The sequence below is a fragment of the Argentina silus genome (assembly GCF_951799395.1).
Source record: "Argentina silus genome assembly, chromosome: 2".
In the NCBI taxonomy this organism is placed as follows: Eukaryota; Metazoa; Chordata; class Actinopteri; order Argentiniformes; family Argentinidae; genus Argentina; species Argentina silus.
This window is the reverse complement of record NC_139656.1, coordinates 15,214,341-15,234,197: the sequence shown is the minus strand read 5'-3', so window position 1 is coordinate 15,234,197 and position 19,857 is coordinate 15,214,341. Positions and strand designations below refer to the sequence as shown.

The following is a 19,857-nucleotide window of genomic DNA, read 5'->3' as shown; positions in this document are numbered from 1 at the left end:
AGCGATACGCTGGACAACACATTATATGTGGCTCCATTAGTTGTATTGAGGTTGTGGGGGTGGTGGGGGGAGGTGGCGGGGTGATTTGTCCCTGTTGGTTGTTCGCGCTGAGTGGGCTGACACTCAGAACCAAGCCTCATCCATCACAGTCAGGGGACCCTATATTGTGTTGCACAGGTCTCCAGGGGCACGGTATGATCAGCACGCCCCATATATGTTTATGGATACACGCTTCCAAGTCAGGCCCTCCATGTGATCCCTCATCTCTCATGTTTTCACCCCCCATCCCTCTCCCATTATTACAACCCTCACCTCCCCTCCCTTCCCCTCCCTCCATCTCACCGTCCCCTATTCCCTTGTGCTGCGTTCTCTATCACTCCATCCCGCTTCCTCTCATCAATTCATCCCTTCATCTCTCATTTGTTCTCTCACTGTCTCTCTTCCCTTTTTCCTCAGTCTCTCTTCCTCCTTTATCTAATCTATCTATTAACCCTTCTCTCTTACCTTCCCTCCCCTTTGTCAGCCTTTACTCTTCCCCTCTACCCTTTCTATCTCTTTATTCATCTAATCCTGGTTCCCCCTGGGGTGTTGACTGGCGCTATGATGGGATGATGTCAGAGCTGCGGTCCTCTGTCAGTGTGGATGACTGTCAGGCCAGGCGGGCTGGGTTACATCTGCATCACTGCTGAATATCAGAACTGGGGAATGAGATTCCCCTGTGGGCAGCACTGCGCGCACACACACACACACACACACACACACACACACACACACACACACAAGCACAAACTTGTGTAAAAACACACACACACACACACACACACACACACACACAATAGAGAGGAAGAAAAAGGAGCAGGGACGCATACACACAGGGAAGACACTCAAGAGATTTACATATTAAATCAAATTGTGGCTCCTGCTTCAAATCTTAGAGACCTACATTTTACACTTTTGCCAAATTATGTTTTGCAGTTGAGCGCTACTGTTTCTGCACAATTATGCTAGGAGGCATCATTATATCACTTCAGTTTTGCCTGCAATATATGATATTATTGTGAAAACACAAGAAGATTTTCTGCTCTATAAAACTCAGCTTCACCTCCATCTAGGTTCCCTCCCCTGCATTTGCATGATAGTAGAGAGCACAATGAATTACTCCAGATCAGAACATTTCAATTTTCATGCAAAAAAAATGCAAAAGATGAGGGTCACTTCATTTCATGCTCTGATCCACCTTTTGGTCAATTCACTTTCCCCGTGTCACTCTCCACCAGGTTGGTTACACTCCAAAAATAAAACCTGCGTGTGCTTCAAGAATTGCAAATCTAATGCTGCAGGTACTGTAGTCTCATAGAAGTGATTGGTAGATGAGGAGTCTTCTTTTTATCTTCCAGTAGATCAAAAGTATAGCGCATGCAGCATGAACAGAAAGACCGACAGTCATCAACACATCAGTTTGGTACGAGCTAATTTTGCAGCCTGGTTGACATGGACTGATTTATTGTTAAAAATAGACGTAAATCTATTGACAATGAAAATGGAGGAGAAGAGATGAACGAACAACCACTGGAGAACCAGGAAAACCAGGAGGATGATGGCGGGAAAAGACAGCAAGCTAACGTCTTGAACAGGCTCCGGTGGCTAAGAGAAAGATACGGTCGGTTCAAGAAGAACACAGAAAGTTCCAAAATAAATGGACAGACAAGTATTTTGTTGTGCTTCATGATGGGACTAGTTCACTTTGTCTTATTTGCCAGAAAACAGTCAGTTGTTTTAAACTAGCACATTTAGAGGTGAGTTGGTCTCAGCCGAAATATTGTATGCTGACTTCACAAACAAGGAAGCTACAGTCTGAGTGTGTACACTCACTGAGCACTTTATTGGGAACACTATACTAATACTGGGTAGGGCCTCCTTTTGCTCTCAAAACAGCCTAAATTCTTCATAGCATTGATTCCACAAGATGTTGGAAACATTCCTTCCATGATGACATGATTGTCCATGATGACATGATTGCATCACGCAATTCCTGCAGATTTTTCAGGTGCACTTTCAAGCTGTGAATCTCCCGTTCTACCTCATCCCAAAGGTGTTCTATTGGATTTAGATCCGGTGACTGGGAAGGCCAGTAAAGAACACTGATGTTTCATGAAACCAGTTTGAGACGACTTTTGCTTTGTGACATGGTGCATTATCATGCTGCAAGTAGCCAATTTACATGGGTAAATTGTGGCCATGAAGGGATGCACATGGTCAGCAACAATACTCAAATAGGCTGTGGCATTCAAGCGATGATTGATTGGTATTAACGGGCCCAAAGTGTGCCAAGAAAACATTCCCCACACCATTACACCACCTCCACCATGAGAAGGTGTACAGGTGTTCCTAATAAAGTGATTCAGTGTATATTAAAGCAAATTAAGCGACTACAACTTTCAGACTCGACCATAACAAGGCACATAGAAGACGTCGGGGAGGACATCGGTAAGCAACTGATTACTGACATAATGTCAGTGGCGCCGTGTTTTAGTATTGCGCTCGATGAAAGCACTGATGTAAGTGACACTGCCCAATTATATGTTTGGGTCAGCTTCGCTTAAACGAGTTGTTCAGAGAGAAACTTTTATGTTTATTGCTCCTTCAGGGACAAACAAGAGGAAATTATATTCTGAAAGCCCTTGTTAACTTTTTTGCAGAGAATAATATTGACTGGTCATATCTGGCATCTGTGTGCACTGACGGCGCCGCAACCATGCGAGGGAAGGAGAAGGGACTCATCGGCCTAATGAGAAAGAGAGAGGATATTCCCGACTTTGTTACTTTTCATTGTATCATTCGTCAGGAAGCACTTGTGGCTAAGCTCAAACTATGATATATAGAATATAGAGAGTACTGAGTGTTCCAGCTCCCAGCTGTCTGCTCCACTTCCTCATGACTCCTTCATGAGATCTGCTGTGTTACCCTGCTATCAGGATCAGGGTTCTCTTTCTCAACTTATCATCCTGTCCCACAGGAAGTGAGACAAAGTCCCCTTTTCGTCCCCTGGGTCGAGACCGGCTGCTCAATTACTGAGAGGAGGGGTGATATCTTTGGCTGGGATAGAGGTCAAAGGTTAGAGTTCAGGTGTCTCCAGGGAGCAAAGTGTCGATTCCCAGGCGATGGCATGGAGGGGAGGATGAGTAGACATATAGGAGCTAAGGTTGAAAAGCCTAATGGGAGAGATCATAGGTCATCTCCCTTAGTGACCTCTGCCCTGTGAGCCGTTTACAGTACCATCTCCAAGGGTGTGTGAGGATTGCCGCGGTTTCTGTAACACCTTCTGGAAGGATCTGGTAACCATGGTTACTCTTACCCCTATAAAATACATAATCATGGTAAGAACAACCTTCAGCGGGAGCATAACGTTCAGTAACCATGGTTACTACAACCCCTAAAGGCTGAATTATTGTTGTATTTGAGACAAGGGAGCGAGAGCAAAGGGATAATCCTTACATTATCTCATACAGTATCTCTCTGTCCATCAGTACACAGACAGCACTCCCATGGTGTTTACTTGTAACAACTATCCTCATCCTCACCTCTCAATTCAAAAGAGGCTTGAAAAGATTGCATGTATATTTTACATCATGGACTTTTTCTCACCATCAAAGTCTAAAGGCACGCACATTTCATACCCCACCCCTTCATTACATGATTGCATGGCACACTTTTTATTTTTTTATTTCACCTTTATTTATGCAGGTGAGTCAATTAAGAACAATTTCTTATTTACAATGACACACACACACACACACACACACACAAAGGATGACCCTAAACCTTTACCACCATACACATAACAATGTGGGTGTGGTTGTGGGTGTGGGTGTGGGTGTGGGTACGTGCATGCATGCACGCATATCTTTAAGTGAATTATGGAATGGTGTCATGAATTTTGGGGATAGTGTTATGAATTTTGGGGATAGTGTTATGAATGATGGGGATAGTGTTATGAATGATGGGGACAGTGGTGGGTGGTGAGGGGACAGGGGGCTGTTATTCTTATGCTCTCTCCAGCCTTACAGAGGATTGTCTCCACCTCTACCCTTTTCCCAGGCTCAAGCCTCAGGTAACTCCATAAGGATATTATCACAGGTCCTTGTGAGAAGTAGAGGCCTCGTCTGCCTCAACATGCCACTGCTAGTGTGCGTGTATGTGTGTGTGTGTGTGTGTGTGTGTGTGTGTGTGTGTGTGTGTGTGTGTCTGTGTCTGTGTCTGTGTGTGTGTGTGTGTGTGTGTGTGTGTGTGTGTGTGTGTGTGTGTGTGTGTGTGTGTGTGTGGTGTGTGTGTCTGTGTGTGTGTGTGTGTGTCTGTGTGCATGTGTTTCCTAGGAGGCACTCACCTGCACCTGTCATATGTCCTCCGATCCCGTTATGCCTTGCTGTTGTGTCTGCCAGTTTCCTGCCCTCTGTGACCCCCTGCCTAGCCCCCCATGCCCTCCCCTCCCCTCATTCCTCCATCTCAGGTGCTCGCTGTCTCTCCAGCCGTTGCCGTGCCAACAGCGCACATTCTTGAGCTAGTGCTCTGCGACTGTGAGGCAGCAACAAGGTTTTCTGGCCAGACTTGGTGCACCCCCTCTGGCTGCTACATGTCACTGCAGGCTGCCATGACCCTCACTGTGCCCACAGACAGACAAGCATGCCAAACATCAACCTTACCTTCGCCTTATCACTGACACAAGCAGTAAGCAAGACGACCTTGTGTTGTAGCGTACCCACATCTATCTAGTTTCAGTGGTTTGTTTGGAGTCCTACCAGTTGTCCTGACTCCTATTGTGGTTGGTGTGGGCATGAGGCTGGGAGGTTAGCATCAGACTGAGACAGTCAATCCCTGTGGGTGGGACATCAAGCACAGGCTGGGGTCTGGCCAACCTTTAATGGTTGACACACAAGGAGATCACAGATTTTAAGGAAATAGAGGGAGAGAAAAGATGGAGGACAGATAAGGATTAAGACTGGGAAGGTAGAGAGGAAGGAGAGAAGGATGTGCCGGATAAAAGAGAGGTTGAAGTGACAGGAGAGAAGATAAGAGGAATGGCCGAGGTCTCTTGCCTGGCACTTTGGCCTCTTTCCTTCTTAGACCCCCTTTCATCATCTTACCCCCCCCCCCACACACACACACACACACACACACACACCACCTCCCTCCAACCCCTCCCTATACAATGTACTGTTTGAATCCTCCTGATAGCTTCCCCCTCCAATCACAGGGAAGCCTGTCCTTGTGCCAATCCACAGATCCCGCCCACTCTTTGGAACAGAACTGCCCTCAACTGTCTTTCTCTCTGTCTGTCTGTTTTGCCTGGCTGTCTGTCTGTCTATACATTTTACTGTATGTCAGCCAACCCTCCTTTCTCTGTCTGACACTTTGCTTGTCAATCACTCTATTTCTGTATGTGTCCATTTGTCTCCTTCCCTGCCTGTGCCCATTTCTATGCCTGAGTGTGTGTGTGTGTGTGTGTGTGTGTGTGTGTGTGTGTGTGTGTGTGTGTGTGTGTGTGTGTGTGTGTGTCTACTGTACCCCTGTCTGTCTGTCTCTGTTCTCTTGTCTGTCTGATCTGGATAAATAAGTCTCATCCTCACAGTTTGGATCAGAACTCATTAAATGTCAATTGTTATCCTCACCTACACCCCTTGCTGTAGCCATTCTTCCCCTCTAACCACCCTTTAGTGCCTTATCATAGTGAAATAATGGATCACTGGACAGAAAGACAGACAAACATGGGACCTAGCCCCCTTAAAGATTGCAGCATGCACTTCTCTGAGTGGTCCATATAGGCTAGGCCTAGGCTTTTAGTCTTGGAATTTGGCATATGAACAGCAAGCGTCCCGAAAAAAACAAGATCACATTGTTTTGTTTGTGCCCGCTGTTGCTTGTGTGTGCTTTGCTCAGCTGAAGTCTGCAGTATTACCTAGTACTACCACCAGTACTACAACACCACAGTGGACCTCTGCATGCCTGCGCTGTAAATAATAGAGATGCTGCCAGCCAGTGTTTATTATGGAAGATGATACTGAGGATTGATGGTCTCTCTCCTGTGCTAGGAGGTGATGTGATTCCACCACGGCAGTCCAGAGTCAGCTACAAGGATGCGTTTATGGACTGACCCCTTCACACTGGGAGCTGACAAGCAGATATCTGCTGTCTGTGACCACAGTGACTCGCCACTCAAACACTCAAGCTGTAGACACCAATGGACAGTTACTGAACCAGCAGTCTCTCTGGAACAATGGCCCCCCATCATGACTGCTTTAATACAGTGGTTAACCCACACACATGCCTCTACTAACGTAACACCACTCTGTAGATGGATTAACCTCACTCAGACCATGAGTCCCTTGTTCGAGTTAGCTGTTTTAACATGTTGTATGTGTTTTATGTTTCCACCCACCCACACCACATCTTCTTGTCCCACCTTCTCTTGTTCGCCTACTTCTTTTTCCTCTCAGCCCCTCTGTTGTACAGCCTCCAGCCATACCCATCCCTCTCCCTCTCCCTCTCCCTCTCCCTCTCCCTCTCCCTCTCACTTTCTTAAGCCTCCTCTTATTTTGCATGCCCATGTTGTGTTTGTACATTCTTCTTCTTCGTTGTTTGGTGTTTATGTTGTGTTTTTTTATTCCTTATTGTGAATCTTTACTAAAACAAAGTCTTTCTTTTTTGTTTCTAGGCCTTTTCTCTTCTCCTCTAATTCTCTTTCAGATTAGACTGTAATGTGTTGTAGTGTGTCTGTCAATGTCTCAGTCTCACGTTCATTTGAGTCAGTAACCTCACTTTGCTCATTCCATTAACCCTCAGTCATAACAAAGGCAATTCCCCCTCTTCACTCTTTCTCACCCTCTCTGCACAGAGAAATCTTCAAATCTATCCCTCCTACACTCATCTGTCCCACAGCACCCTCTCCTAATCTCACTTTCTCTCCTCTTCACCACTGTGTTTTATAGTTACTACTCTCTGTCTCTCTCTCTCTCTGTCTCTCTCTCTCTCTGTCTCTCTCTCTCTCTCTCTCTCTCTCTCTCTCTCTCTCTCTCTCTCTCTCTCTCTCTCTCTCTCTCTTTCAGAGCCTAACCACTCATTATAGTTGTCTCTCTATGTGCCTTGACTAGTGACAGCTGTTAAAGCCCAGAATGTCCTCTGCTCCCCACTGTTACACGATATGAGCACTCTCCTCCCTTCTTTCTATCCCTCTCCTCTCTCTCTCTCTCTTTCTTTCTTTATTACGCTGTCTTTCTTCACTCAACTCTCCCTCCTCTTTTTGTGTTTGTCTTGTGTATATATGTGTTGCTTATTTTTATTTTTATGTGTATGGTGGTAAAAGGTTTAGGGTCATCCTTTGTCACCCCTCCTGAGTGTGTGTGTGTGTGTGTGTGTGTGTGTGTGTGTGTGTGTGTGTGTGTGTGTGTGTACGCGCGCTGTGTGAGTGCGTGTGTGTGTGTGTGCGTGTAAAGACATAATGTCAGAAACAAAGTCACTAACATTACCCTGTTACTCCTAAGTCTGAGAATGTTATCAATCCTGTCCAGAGCAGACCGTGGATAGAGCAGCCCTGACACAAGGCCATGAAGCCTGAACTGTACAGCCATTTGATGGACAGTAGTCATGAACGAGGTCTGCAGCACAGACCCTAGACTATCTGTCTAGTATGGTGCCAGCAGTCAGGACCACCCAGGTGACTATGTCTCTGCCCCCCTCTCCCCAGCAGGGCTCTGAGTAACAAGCCTGGCAGCAGCCCCAAGGGACAGACCCCCGACGAGGCCGGCCGCCACCCTGATGGCAAATCCTCTGTCTCCGACCTGGCCAACTCCCTCACCAGCGACATGCTCATGGTAAGAAAAGTGTGTGTCCCTCTTTTCATATGAGTCTCTATATGTTTGCCTATAGGTTTGCTCACCCACTCGATGGAGTGTCACGATTCATGTTGTAACGTGCCCACATCTTAAATGGCTAAAACATGATTGCTGTGTTCCCACCCCAGGCTGGCAGAGTATCACAGAGAATCACACAGTAGAATATGCTTTATTCAGCAAAAGTGGGTAATTACTATTGGAACGCGTTGAGTGCTGGGTGGACAGGGCGGGGGTGAGGGGTTGAGCCGTGTATAATTATGCGGATCACACGTCTTTTCTATGGAGGCACTGATGAGGCTTAATGATGATGCTTTCACGTTTCACGAGGGGGTGCCAGAAGGCCCTGTCTGTGGGAGGGGACTGGTAGTAGGCACTGGTCTGGTCTCTCTGTCTCTGGTCTCACTCTCGCGAGTCTCTATCTATTAGTTACCTGGCCTATTTTAAAACCTCTTCATTAATGCACTGACCATTTGATACATTTATATTTTTCATTTCTTTCCTGGAGTCATTGCGATGTGTGATGTGCGTCTGTGTGTGTGTGTGTGTGTAGGTGGGTGTGTGGATGTGTGTGGTTGTAGACATGTTCATGAAGGTTTTAGTGTGTAACTTTCTGTTTTGACCATCATAGGGTCTGGCGGTGTAGTATTGTGTACAGTTTATGTGGGCTCTGTTTGTGCCTGCATGTTGTGTAGGTGGGGGTTTTGTAACTGTGTGGGTCTCAGCCAACATCAACAAAAATGGACAAGGACATGTGATTGAGAATGAATGAGAATGAAAGGGAAACAGATGGATGTTGAAAAGTGAGACAAACCTGTGTACAGAATATGGAGATTTTAGGAGGGAGATATATGTAAAGAGTGTGTGTGTGCGCATGTCCATTTGGGCGCATCTGCGTGGGTGCATGCGTGTGTGTGTGTGTGTGTGTGTGTGTGTGTGTGTGTGTGTGTGTGTGTGTGAGAGAGAGATAATGACAAGAGAGAAAGGAGAGATGAGCATATTTAGCAGTGAGAGACAGAGCAACATAGTGAGAGTTAGGAGCGAGAATTCAGAGTGGAAGAAGAAAATCCAGGAACTATACCTTGGGCAATGCCTTTGGTCCTCCACATCAGATAGCACTCTTTTAACTGGTTTTCCCTCCCTCCCCTCCCCTCTCTCCCTTGGGCCTCAGGGGCCCAGATACAGTTAAGCAGGAGGTCTCTCTGCTGGGTGGTGGGGGGTGGAGAGGTAGAAAGAGGGAGAGAGAGAGAGAGAGAGAGAGAGAGAGAGAGAGAGAGAGAGAGAGAGATGGTGAGGGGAGTATATCTTCTCCCTCTAATGCCCACACACGCCTGCTGCATGCATTCACTCCTTATTACCCAGTAAAGCCCATGCATATGACATAACATTATCTGAATGCTATGGTGGCATGTCGACAGTGTGATAGACAAGTCACAATGCAGTTTTAGTGCCCCCCTGTGGACAGGAAATAACGCTTCTCAATCACCTTATTGTCCATGTCGCTGTCCCTGTGAGACTGTGTTTAATATGTGTTTGACATCCTGGGATAGGGCTCAGTTGAGCACAGCAATATTACTATCTGCTCTGAGTTTAGTATGCATATGTCACAGATGTGTATCAGCAAGACACTGTCGGCTGTACCATTGTGCGGTAACTTCACTCCTCTGAGACTTATCACCCCAATGTCACCCAGGCAGCAACAAGCTAACTTATTGGTTAGTTTTTTGATATTTTAGTCTGGCAAGCAGGAGACATAGGTTCAAATCCCATCAGTTACCCATGGTATACATAAGATAAGCATGTCAATCCTTCTGTTCTCTCCCAGCTGTCCCCGGGCTCAGAGGAGGAAGAGCACGAAGGGCCAGTCTGTGAGAAGCTGGGGAGAGTCCAGTTCAGCGTGGGCTACAGCTTCCAGGATTCCACCCTCACCGTCAAGATTCTCAAGGGCCAGGAGTTGCCAGCTAAGGACTTCTCCGGAACCTCCGACCCCTTCGTCAAACTCTACCTGCTGCCTGACAAGAAGCACAAGCTGGAGACCAAGGTCAAGAGGAAGAACCTCAACCCACACTGGAATGAGACCTTCTTGTTTGAAGGTCAGACAGTGGAATCCTAGCACCATCACACAGACACTGTAATTCACACAAAACAACATGTATATTATTCATTCAAAGAACAGTATATAAGCTAAGCTGAATATAATTTTAAGTGGATAGAGTTACACATCTTTACATTCATGGATGTACTGTGTCTCAAACAGAACTCTAAATATCTTCAATGATCTTCAATCATCTACTGTGTCTCCCCCTTCCCCTTGGCTCTGTCTGTTCCCCCACCATGCCCCAGGGTTCCCCTATGAGAAGGTGGTCCAGAGGACCCTGTACCTGCAGGTGCTGGACTACGACCGCTTCAGCAGGAATGACCCCATTGGGGAGGTTTCCATCCCCCTCAACAAGGTGGACCTGGCCCACATGCAGACCTTCTGGAAGGAGCTGAAACCCTGTACTGATGGCAGCGTGAGTACAGGAGGGGAGGGAGGGGGCGGCGGGGGCAGGAGAGGGATAAATGAGGAGAAATAAAAGGAGAGAGTCGATGGAGGAGAAGAAGAGGAGAGGAACAGTGAGAGGGGGATGCAAGAGGAGTGGGAGAAGAGAACAGGATTCTGGAGCCCCAGGAAAGGGAGAGAGTGATGAAAGAGCGGGGAGAGGAGAGAAAGAGGTAGAGGAGGGATGAACGGAGCGAGGAGGAGGGGAAAGTAGGCTATAAATATAGAGAAAGTGGAGGATGGGGGTAGAAGTGGTGATGTCATTGCTGTCTGTTTCTCAGGGGAGTCGAGGGGATCTGCTGGTGTCACTGTGCTACAACCCCACAGCCAACATCATCACTGTGAGCATCATCAAAGCACGCAATCTCAAAGCCATGGACATCGGAGGCACCTCTGGTACACAAACACTCTCATCATCCACCTTCTCATCGTTGTCTCAGAACGTCTCCCTACTGTTTGTTTATGTTCCATCTCTCTGTCTCTTCTCAGACCCCTATGTGAAGGTGTGGCTGATGCACAAGGACAAGCGCGTGGAGAAGAAGAAGACGGTGACGATGAAGCGCTGTCTGAACCCCGTCTTTAACGAGTCCTTCCCATTCGATGTTCCTGCCCACGTGCTCCGAGAGACCACCATCATCATCACCGTCATGGACAAGGACAGGCTGAGTCGGAATGATGTCATCGGCAAGGTACCTACCCACTCCCCCCAACAAGCCTAGCTGCTGCCCACCGTCAACCGTCCACACTGACCCCTGCTGGTACACACGGACACAAGCCTCCCGCTGATACAGGCACACACACACACACACACACACACCACACACACACACACACACACACTAACAGACATCTCATTACACATTAACACTCAGTGTCTCTCTGCTTTTCCATAGTGACACAATGAGACTGATACCCATCGATCCTGTTGCTTGCTTGAGGCACACAAATGCACTGTCCCATTGATTTCCTGACACACTGTAAAGCTGATCCAGGCTTCCTTACATATGGATCCTAGTGTCTGATATTGACCCTTCAGTAAACCAAACACATCTCCCCTCGTCAGTTTGACTAGCCTTTTTAGCCATAGTGGGAGTTACACCGAGGTACAGCACAGCAGCAGCTGCGTGAGCAGGTCTCTGTCTCTCTTGTCTAAACATTTGTATCACTCTAAGTTTTTTCCTCTGTTTACTCTCCATCAGGGGCACAAATGTGCTTTCTTCAGGATATTGCAGACAGTAAAACAGCTGTTTCCTTCTAATGACTCGTTTCTACTGGAAATATGAATTAAATTCAGATTAGTGTGATTGGCAGAGCTTTGCTGTGACAGCAGGGATGACTCCAGACAACTGAGAGTGTATTCTATCTCTAGCTGCTTTGGCATGTTGCTGTATGAGGGACATCAATCTCTGTACAAGTGACATCAATCCATTTACACACACATACACATACTCTCTCTCCCTCTCAGATCTATCTCTCGTGGAAGAGTGGTCCAGCAGAGGTGAAGCACTGGAAGGACATGATGGGTCGTCCCCGTAATGCCGTAGCTCAGTGGCATGCTCTCAAGGCCTGAGAGGCCCAGCGATGTCCGCCCAAAACATCCCCCCTGACCCCTGACCCCTGACCTTATTGTTATGCACAAGCCTGATTCGCTGCGGAACACGGGTACAAAGAACCATCCGACGGCCCATCCTCTCTCTCCTCCTGTCTGTCCTCTCTAAGCTCCCTTGTTAACCACTCCCTCTCCCTCTTCACCTCTCCTGCACCTTCCCCTCCATTCCTGGGTTTATGCTCTTATTATTAATGTGTTTTCTCCGCCCCCTCTCCTTTCACCCTCACCCTATTTGGTACCTGAGCAGTACACTCCTGCCACCCCATGGGGTGAGCTACCAACCAAATAAGGGTCAGATAGACAGTGTAACAAGCCTTTGTAAGAAGGTAGTGAAAGGGCCTGTCTTCCAGGACACATTCCATCCGTGTGACAACCAAGTCATTGAACTGGGCTACGTGACTCACAGGGATCATATTCCCCTCCTCTGTGGGAGCAAAGGATGAGTGTTCACTCCTCTGCTCTAATGTCAGGAGCGACCTGGTTGGCTGGTCACATTTATGGTATTTTCCCTAATTGGCAACGCAGCAGGAAGCATCAAGAGAGGCACATCAACAGGAACAGAACGGCAATAGAGAAAGGGTGGATGTGGATGATCCGATGATCAGTCTGGATCATAATGGAATTAGATGATGACACTCATTCCACCCCACGCATCCTCTCTCCAGTCTCTTTTTCTCTGGCACCACTGTAGTAATTCTTCCCTGGCTGGTCCCCCTTGTTGTCTGTGCGTGCTGTGGGTGACGTGATGTAACTCCAAAATGAAGTTCTAGATCAAAAAAGGAGAGAAATGACTGAACATTCACACTGGTTCATTATGGAAAAACGAGAAAAAAAAAGAAAAAAAAGAATTGACATTACCAATTTTCTGGAGAAGAAGAACCCTTCATCAGGACAGAAAAAAAAGAGTCAAGTCATCAATGTTGTGTTTTTTTGTTTTGAAAAGAACCTAAAGAGACCAATAAAAATGTTCTTCCAGAGACAGAAAATAGAAACAAAAAGCCAGCTTTTTAACACTGTATTGTGTGTGTGTGTGTGTGTGTGTGTGTGTGTGTGTGTGTGTGTGTGTGTGTGTGTGTGTGTGTGTGCGTGTGTGTGTGTGCGTGTGTGTGTGTGTGTGTTTGCGTGCATGCGTATGTGTGTGAGTGCATGCGTGTGTGCACATGTGTTTGAATGCACAAAGTGTTGGCTTGCACAGCTAGATCAAAAGATAACAATGTTACTGATAATAATGATGATGATGATGAAATGAGGAGGATTATTATACTGAATACAGTTGAAGACTTGGAGAGGTCACAGCATGAGCAGTAACAGAATGAGATGGGTGGTGTGTTGAGGGGTGGGCAGAGGAAGAACTACACAGAAACAAGCTCCGATGAAGAGCTACAGTCCTCATCTTAGCTGATTTCTCTGCATTGCATCATTCCGTGCAGCTAACCAGAAATAAACTTCCATATCGCAGCCACATCAAAAATGTATATTGTTTTGAAAGGAGCAATATAAGCCAAAGGATCTTGTTATACCATCAACGTTGTTGACTAGATATACATGTCTGTGTCAGTAGTTGTGTGTCAGTCTGCCTGTGTCTCTGTGTGTCAGTTGTGTCAGATAGCTTGTATGTTCACAAAGCCAGTCATATGGATGCTTACTGATATGTCACTCAGATAGTTAGGGTGTTGGAGAGTGGGTCTTCATTCCTGGCCAGAACCCACCCTGTACTGCTCTTGATGTACAGTACTTATCGTACATACATGTACTTGCTGTGACCTCTCCCAAGCTTCAGTCACTCCGTTGAAGTACCTGTCTGAATGACAACAACAAGAGTAATAATAACTAGAAAACCAATTCTCTGTTAACATTTGAATGTTGATTTGCGTCTGCTGGATATGTGCGTGTGCGTGTGCGTGTGTGTGTGTGTTTGTGTCAACATCGGACTGTTAGTTTGTGTGATGTTTACCGTCGGTCTGTGTGTATGTGTGTGCTCGGTGTTCACTTCTGCACTTTTGTTTATTTCAAATGAAAAACGTTTTTCTGTTGTTTTTATTCTGTACAAAGTAATGCCGATGTACAACGTTAATGTAATGCCGGTACATCTCTTTTTTTAAGTTAAGTCACTGATAGAAACGGAGGAGACACTGTTGATCACAGGGTTGTTGGAAAGTGGTTCTCTAAATGAGGGCATTTGTCTACTTTCTATTGGTTGGGTTTATAGGTTGGCTGGGGGGGGGGGGGCCATATCAGTTTTAGGAGAGTCTGGGTGAAGAGAGGGGGGCGGAGAAGGGAGAAGGGAGATGGGAACTTATTCCATCTTGCCAGATACAGCATATCCAATTCTAGTGCTGCTGAATCTGGCACAGGGACTGGGAGTTGAGACCCCGGTGTATTGGGGACTTTGTGTTCTGGTATCATTTAATATGTGGCTGAGTGCGACACACTCTATCTCTTTGGTCAAGCCCAACACACGGAGACTAAGACAGGGAGGTTTCTAGACGTCAGTGCTGATGCAACCTCTCCCCCACTGTGCACACATGCTTTTTGGCACAATGTGTTCTGTGTGCGCCTCAAACACCCACCCACCCCTCCCCTCCTCTCTCCTTCTCAACCCCCCCTCTCCTCCATATGCTCCCGCTCTCCAAGTGTCGGTGAGAAAAGGTGAGACAGACGATGATCATCATCACCTCATTTGCATCACCGCTATCTCTCCTTGCAGAGCAGAGCCCCACCCTATTCCCAAAATAACCGGGAGTACTGTCACCTCCCTCATGCTGATCTCATAAGCAAACCATACATCAGCATGTATGCAGACCAAGCATTACAATACTGCACATTCCCAAGGTCAGCCACTATAAGAAATCAACCACAGTCCAGGTAAAATGGGATTGTGTGGTTGATATACTGTACCTTGATTTACCTGGTCTTACAATAGGCTCAATAATAGCCAAGTACTATGGTCTGCTTGCCTTTAAGGCAACTGAATTTCCCCAATAACGGTCCCCATAGGCACAATAACAATTTAAAGGGATAGTTCACTATTTTACACCTTATTCAGATGGTTCCCTACCTTGAAACTACTCTATGGGCCAGGAGAAAACTGTAATACATAGTTCAGAGTTGTTTAAGATATTACAGCTATTACTTACTGAACCATGGATTAAAATGTTTCCTGGCACATAGACTACTTTCAAGATAAGGAACCATTGTCGTGGTATATAGTGAACTATCATTCTAACATATAAAATTACATTAACAAATGTATCTGTTTTCCATCTGATTGAAATATCACCCCACATTTCCTGGTGTGAGCTCTCTCTGCAAGACTGATGGAGATGAGGGGAGGGTTGGCCAATGTAGGCCAGGATTGATTGTAACATTGTGTAAAGACTGAATTGAATTAAGAATGTGTACTGTATGTAAAAACTCATCAGTACTAGTTGGGGATATTGATATCCATCTGTCCTTGACATCCCTTTGCCCCCTCTTGCATCTCTTCTTTTCTCTCCTTAGTAACACATCAGTGGGGTGCACAATCTTCAATATCGACCATTTATTTTTTGAAATCTGTACAGTGTATAAATATATAAATGTGTATATAAAAAGAAGAAACTTCTAAGATGGTTGTGGTTGTTTTTCTACTGAAGTCTAATATTATTGTTTTTTCTAAAGTCGATTTACTCTGGTGCTTATTTCCCTCTGCTTTATGATTTCTCTGTATTCCCTCAAAGGAATTTATTAGAATATTTTCAACTGGCTATCGGAGAGGTTGAAGTAGTAGTTCTTCTGAGGCTGGAGTTGTGCCAAGGATTAATCCAACCCAACCTCACCACAGAATTGTCTGTGTGATAAACCCAGAATCTGGTATTACAATTTTTAATGAAGAATTAAGTTGAAATCTCAACTCCAAAGCTGGCCTTTACTTTTAACATTACACTCAGTTCTTAGGGAAATGCATCTAGGCTGGTTTCCTGTCAAACCAAGCTGCCTTGGATCATTTAATTAGCTTCTGTTTACCATCATATGTTCTGTGGACTGTTGGAAAAAACATTATCCACAAAGCCCTCTGGGAAATGAGTTCTCACTTTCCCTCTCTCACTCTCTCTCTCTCTCACTCTCTCACTCTCTCTCTCTCTCTCTCTCTCTCTCTCTCTCACTCTCTCTCTCTCTCTCTGATGATGATGAAGTAAAGTGGATGGTTCATCTACAGGTACAAGCATCTGTATTATTTGTACTCATCTCTAGTATCAAGAAACAATGCCTAAACACATTGCCTCCCCCACACAGCAATCATTTAGCTAATATTCTAGTTCCACCAACAGTACAAGTACATCAACTAGATCTTCCATATCCTACAAATCCATTTCCTCATCTCATCTACCCTAGAGACATTGTAATATATTCTATTCTCAATAGTCATGTTGAACTACAGTATTGATCTTGGGCATGTGTTTATCATTGAGTTAACCACAAGAGCCCTTAAAGCTGGTAGGAGTGTGCGTGTGCGTGTGTGTGTGTGTGTGTGTGTGTGTGCGTGCGCAATGCAGGCTTGTTATTTTCAGAATTTAAACTCTACTATCTTCTTTCAGTTGTATGACTCCCTTCAGGCTTCTCTAAACTACAGAGAGATGGTGAGGGGAGGGAGACGTGTGAAGAAAGAGAGAGGGATAAAATTGAAATTCCAGAGGAGCAGAGAGCGAGGATAAAACGGAGAGCTGTCACGACACACAGCCACAGTGGTAGCAGGATGACAAGAACACGTTGGTCTCGAGATAGGCAGAGTGGGCGAGCGTGGGCGACAGACAATTCCACACTTCAAACAAGCTTCAGGGGAATGAAAAACATGCACTCATGCTGCACACATGAGAGCATGGATGTGGAATCTACAGGTGAGGGGAGTCATTTCATAGACAACCTTGGCTGTGTCTGTAATTGTGTCTGTAATTGCCATGTGAGCGGAGGAATTCGGTACATTGGCTTTGTGTGTGATAAAAGTGTTTCCCACCCACAAATATACAAATTGACAGGTTCCAAGTTTATTTCATACAGGGAAAGATACGTTTATACACAATCAATGAATGAACAAGCATGTTAGTCTGTTTTTCAGATTAAAACATTATGTAAATAAAAAACTAAGACATAAGCATAGACAAATAGGACTGAGTAAGTGGAAAACTAATAATAAAGAGGTAAGATGTGTCTTGACACAACAGTCAAAGTAATATCAAGATAAAAACAGGGCTGTTGGACTACTACTGCATTGGCACCCTATGAGTAGATTGCTGGATGTTGAAGAGATACAGACTAACAGACAGACAGGCAGACAGACAGACAGGCAAGCAAGCAGACAAGACAGACAGACAGACAGACTTTGTCCAGTCCAGTCTGTCTCTATAAAGTGAGACAGATGGCAGCAGTCACAGAGCTCACACAGAGGGGGGCCCTACTGGCATCACACTCTGCTATTTTAAGACACACCCCACCACCACCAATCCTCAACCAAGTCCCTGTCTATGCAGGGGTGTGCTTGTAATTACGTTGCGTGTAATTTTAATAATAAGTCATTTAAATCTATAGCTTTGTGTATCTAAATAAACTCAGTGCGAACAAATGCATTTTTACCAATGTTGAGATTGCTTTTACAGTTGCTAATTATAACTATACCTGAGTAAATGTATGACTAGCAGTCATTGTCATGAGATTTTCCTTTTCAAAACGCCATAAACAACTAGCATGAGTAACATAGAGTATTACAAAAGTGCAAATGATGTGTCTGTGTTGGGGAGCTGAGATTATTCCCTCAGGTATGGATATCATATTTTATTTCATTGATGTCTTCTGTCTTTAGTCACTGTGCACACTGGTTCCTGTGACTGAGGATGAGATACAGAGGGAAAGCTCATCTCATCGCTGCTCAGATTTCATAGCACACGCCCTGGCCAGAGGGAAGCTCCCTGCTGGTCTCAGAATAATGTTCCACTAACATCCACATGAGAACACAGCATAGCAAGGAATTCTCACCACTGTCAACACTATTTACTGTGGTGATGGAGGGGGGAAAGAGGGAAAAAAACATTGTTTATTTGGCTCTAAGCAAAAATAAAATCTGCAATTTAAGTGGTGATACAATTTGACGTTTGACACACTCGCAAACACCCACTCATAAGCATTCAGCCCTACAAACACAAACACCCCACACACATAACCATGTGCGCGCACGCACGCACACAGACATTTTTCATGAAAGAAGCTCACCTATTGATCTAGCTACATTATGAATCATCACCTGAGTTACTGAGCTGAAAGCCAATTACTAACATCAAGGACAACAGTCCAACCTACCAATGTTGCAAACACTAATCTTTAATATAAACATATTTGGATGCATCTCGGTTTGAAAGTCAGGTTGAGTATGGAGGCACATTAATTCAAATTCACATCTGGTATATCGTATGTGTTATACACCTGTGATTTTGATTTGCAGTGGCGTGAAGGCCAGTTGAGGCACAAATGACAGTTAAACAGTATGGTTTTGCTTCCCCCTGGTGTCCATTTATTGACACTGCAACCTACCAAATCACCTGATCAAGGTGACATGGTTCAAAAGCCTACACTGAAGGTCATCTACATAATCATGGTATATACACTCACCGGCCACTTTATTAGGTACACCTGTTCAACTGCTCGCGAATGCAAATATCTAATCAGCCAATCACATGGCAGCAACTCAATGCATTTAGGCATGTAGACATGGTCAAGACGACCTGCTGAAGTTCAAACCGAGCATCAGAATGAGGAAGAAAGGTGATTTAAGTGACTTTGAACGTGGCATGGTTGTTGGTGCCAGGCGGGCTGGTCTGAGTATTTCAGAAACTGCTGATCTACTGGGATTTTCATGCACAACCATCTCTAGGGTTTACAGAGAATGGTCCGAAAAAGAGAAAATATCCAGTGAGCGGCAGTTCTCTGGGCGAAAATGCCTTGTTGATGCCAGAGGTCAGAGGAGAATGGCCAGACTGGTTCGAGATAATAGAAAGGCAACAGTAACTCAAATAACCACTCGTTACAACCAAGGTATGCAGAAGTCCATCTCTGAACGCACAACACGTCGAACCTTGAAGCAGATGGGCTACAGCAGCAGAAGACCACACCGGGTGCCACTCCTGTCAGCAAAGAACAGGAAACTGAGGCTACAATTCGCACGGCCTCACCAAAATTGGACAATAGAAGATTGGTCTGATGAGTCTCGATTTCTGCTGCGACATTCAGATGGTAGGGTCAGAATTTAATAGGGTCAGAATGAAAGCATGGATCCATCCTGCCTTGTATCAACAGTTCAGGCTGGTGGTGGTGGTTTAATGGTGTGGGGGATATTTTCTTGGCACACTTTGGGCCCGTTAGTACCAATTGAGCATTGTTTAAACGCCACAGCCTACCTGAGTATTGTTGCTGACCATGTCCATCCCTTTATGAGCACAGTGTACCCATCTTCTGATGGCTACATCCAGCAGGATAACGCGCCATGTCACAAAGCTCAAATCATCTCAAACCTTTCTTGAACATGATAATGAGTTCACTGTACTCCAATGGCCTCCACAGTCACCAGATCTCAATCCAATAGAGCACCTTTGGGATGTGGTGGAACGGGAGATTCACATTATGGACATGCAGCCAACAAATCTGCAGCAACTGCGTGATGCTATCATGTCAATATGGACCAAAATCTCTGAGGAATGTTTCCAGCACCTTGTTGAATCTATGCCACAAATAATTAAGGCAGTTCTGAAGGCAAAAGGGGGTCCAACCCGGTACTAGCAAGGTGTGCCTAATAAAGT

General features: G+C 45.4%; 1 protein-coding gene across 1 annotated transcript in view; it reads left to right on the top strand.

Annotated features, from left to right (window-relative positions):
* Positions 1-11,995, top strand: part of syt7b (synaptotagmin VIIb) — a gene marked incomplete at both ends in the record, with an annotated part of 55,297 nt that extends 43,302 nt beyond the window's left edge. The window contains 6 exons of the mRNA XM_083692702.1: positions 7,742-7,865; positions 9,709-9,976; positions 10,227-10,396; positions 10,707-10,821; positions 10,915-11,114; positions 11,891-11,995. Coding sequence (XP_083548828.1) covers positions 7,742-7,865; positions 9,709-9,976; positions 10,227-10,396; positions 10,707-10,821; positions 10,915-11,114; positions 11,891-11,995 — 982 coding nt within the window. The remainder of the gene's footprint in view (positions 1-7,741; positions 7,866-9,708; positions 9,977-10,226; positions 10,397-10,706; positions 10,822-10,914; positions 11,115-11,890) is intronic.
* Between the last annotated feature and the right edge of the window lie 7,862 nt (positions 11,996-19,857).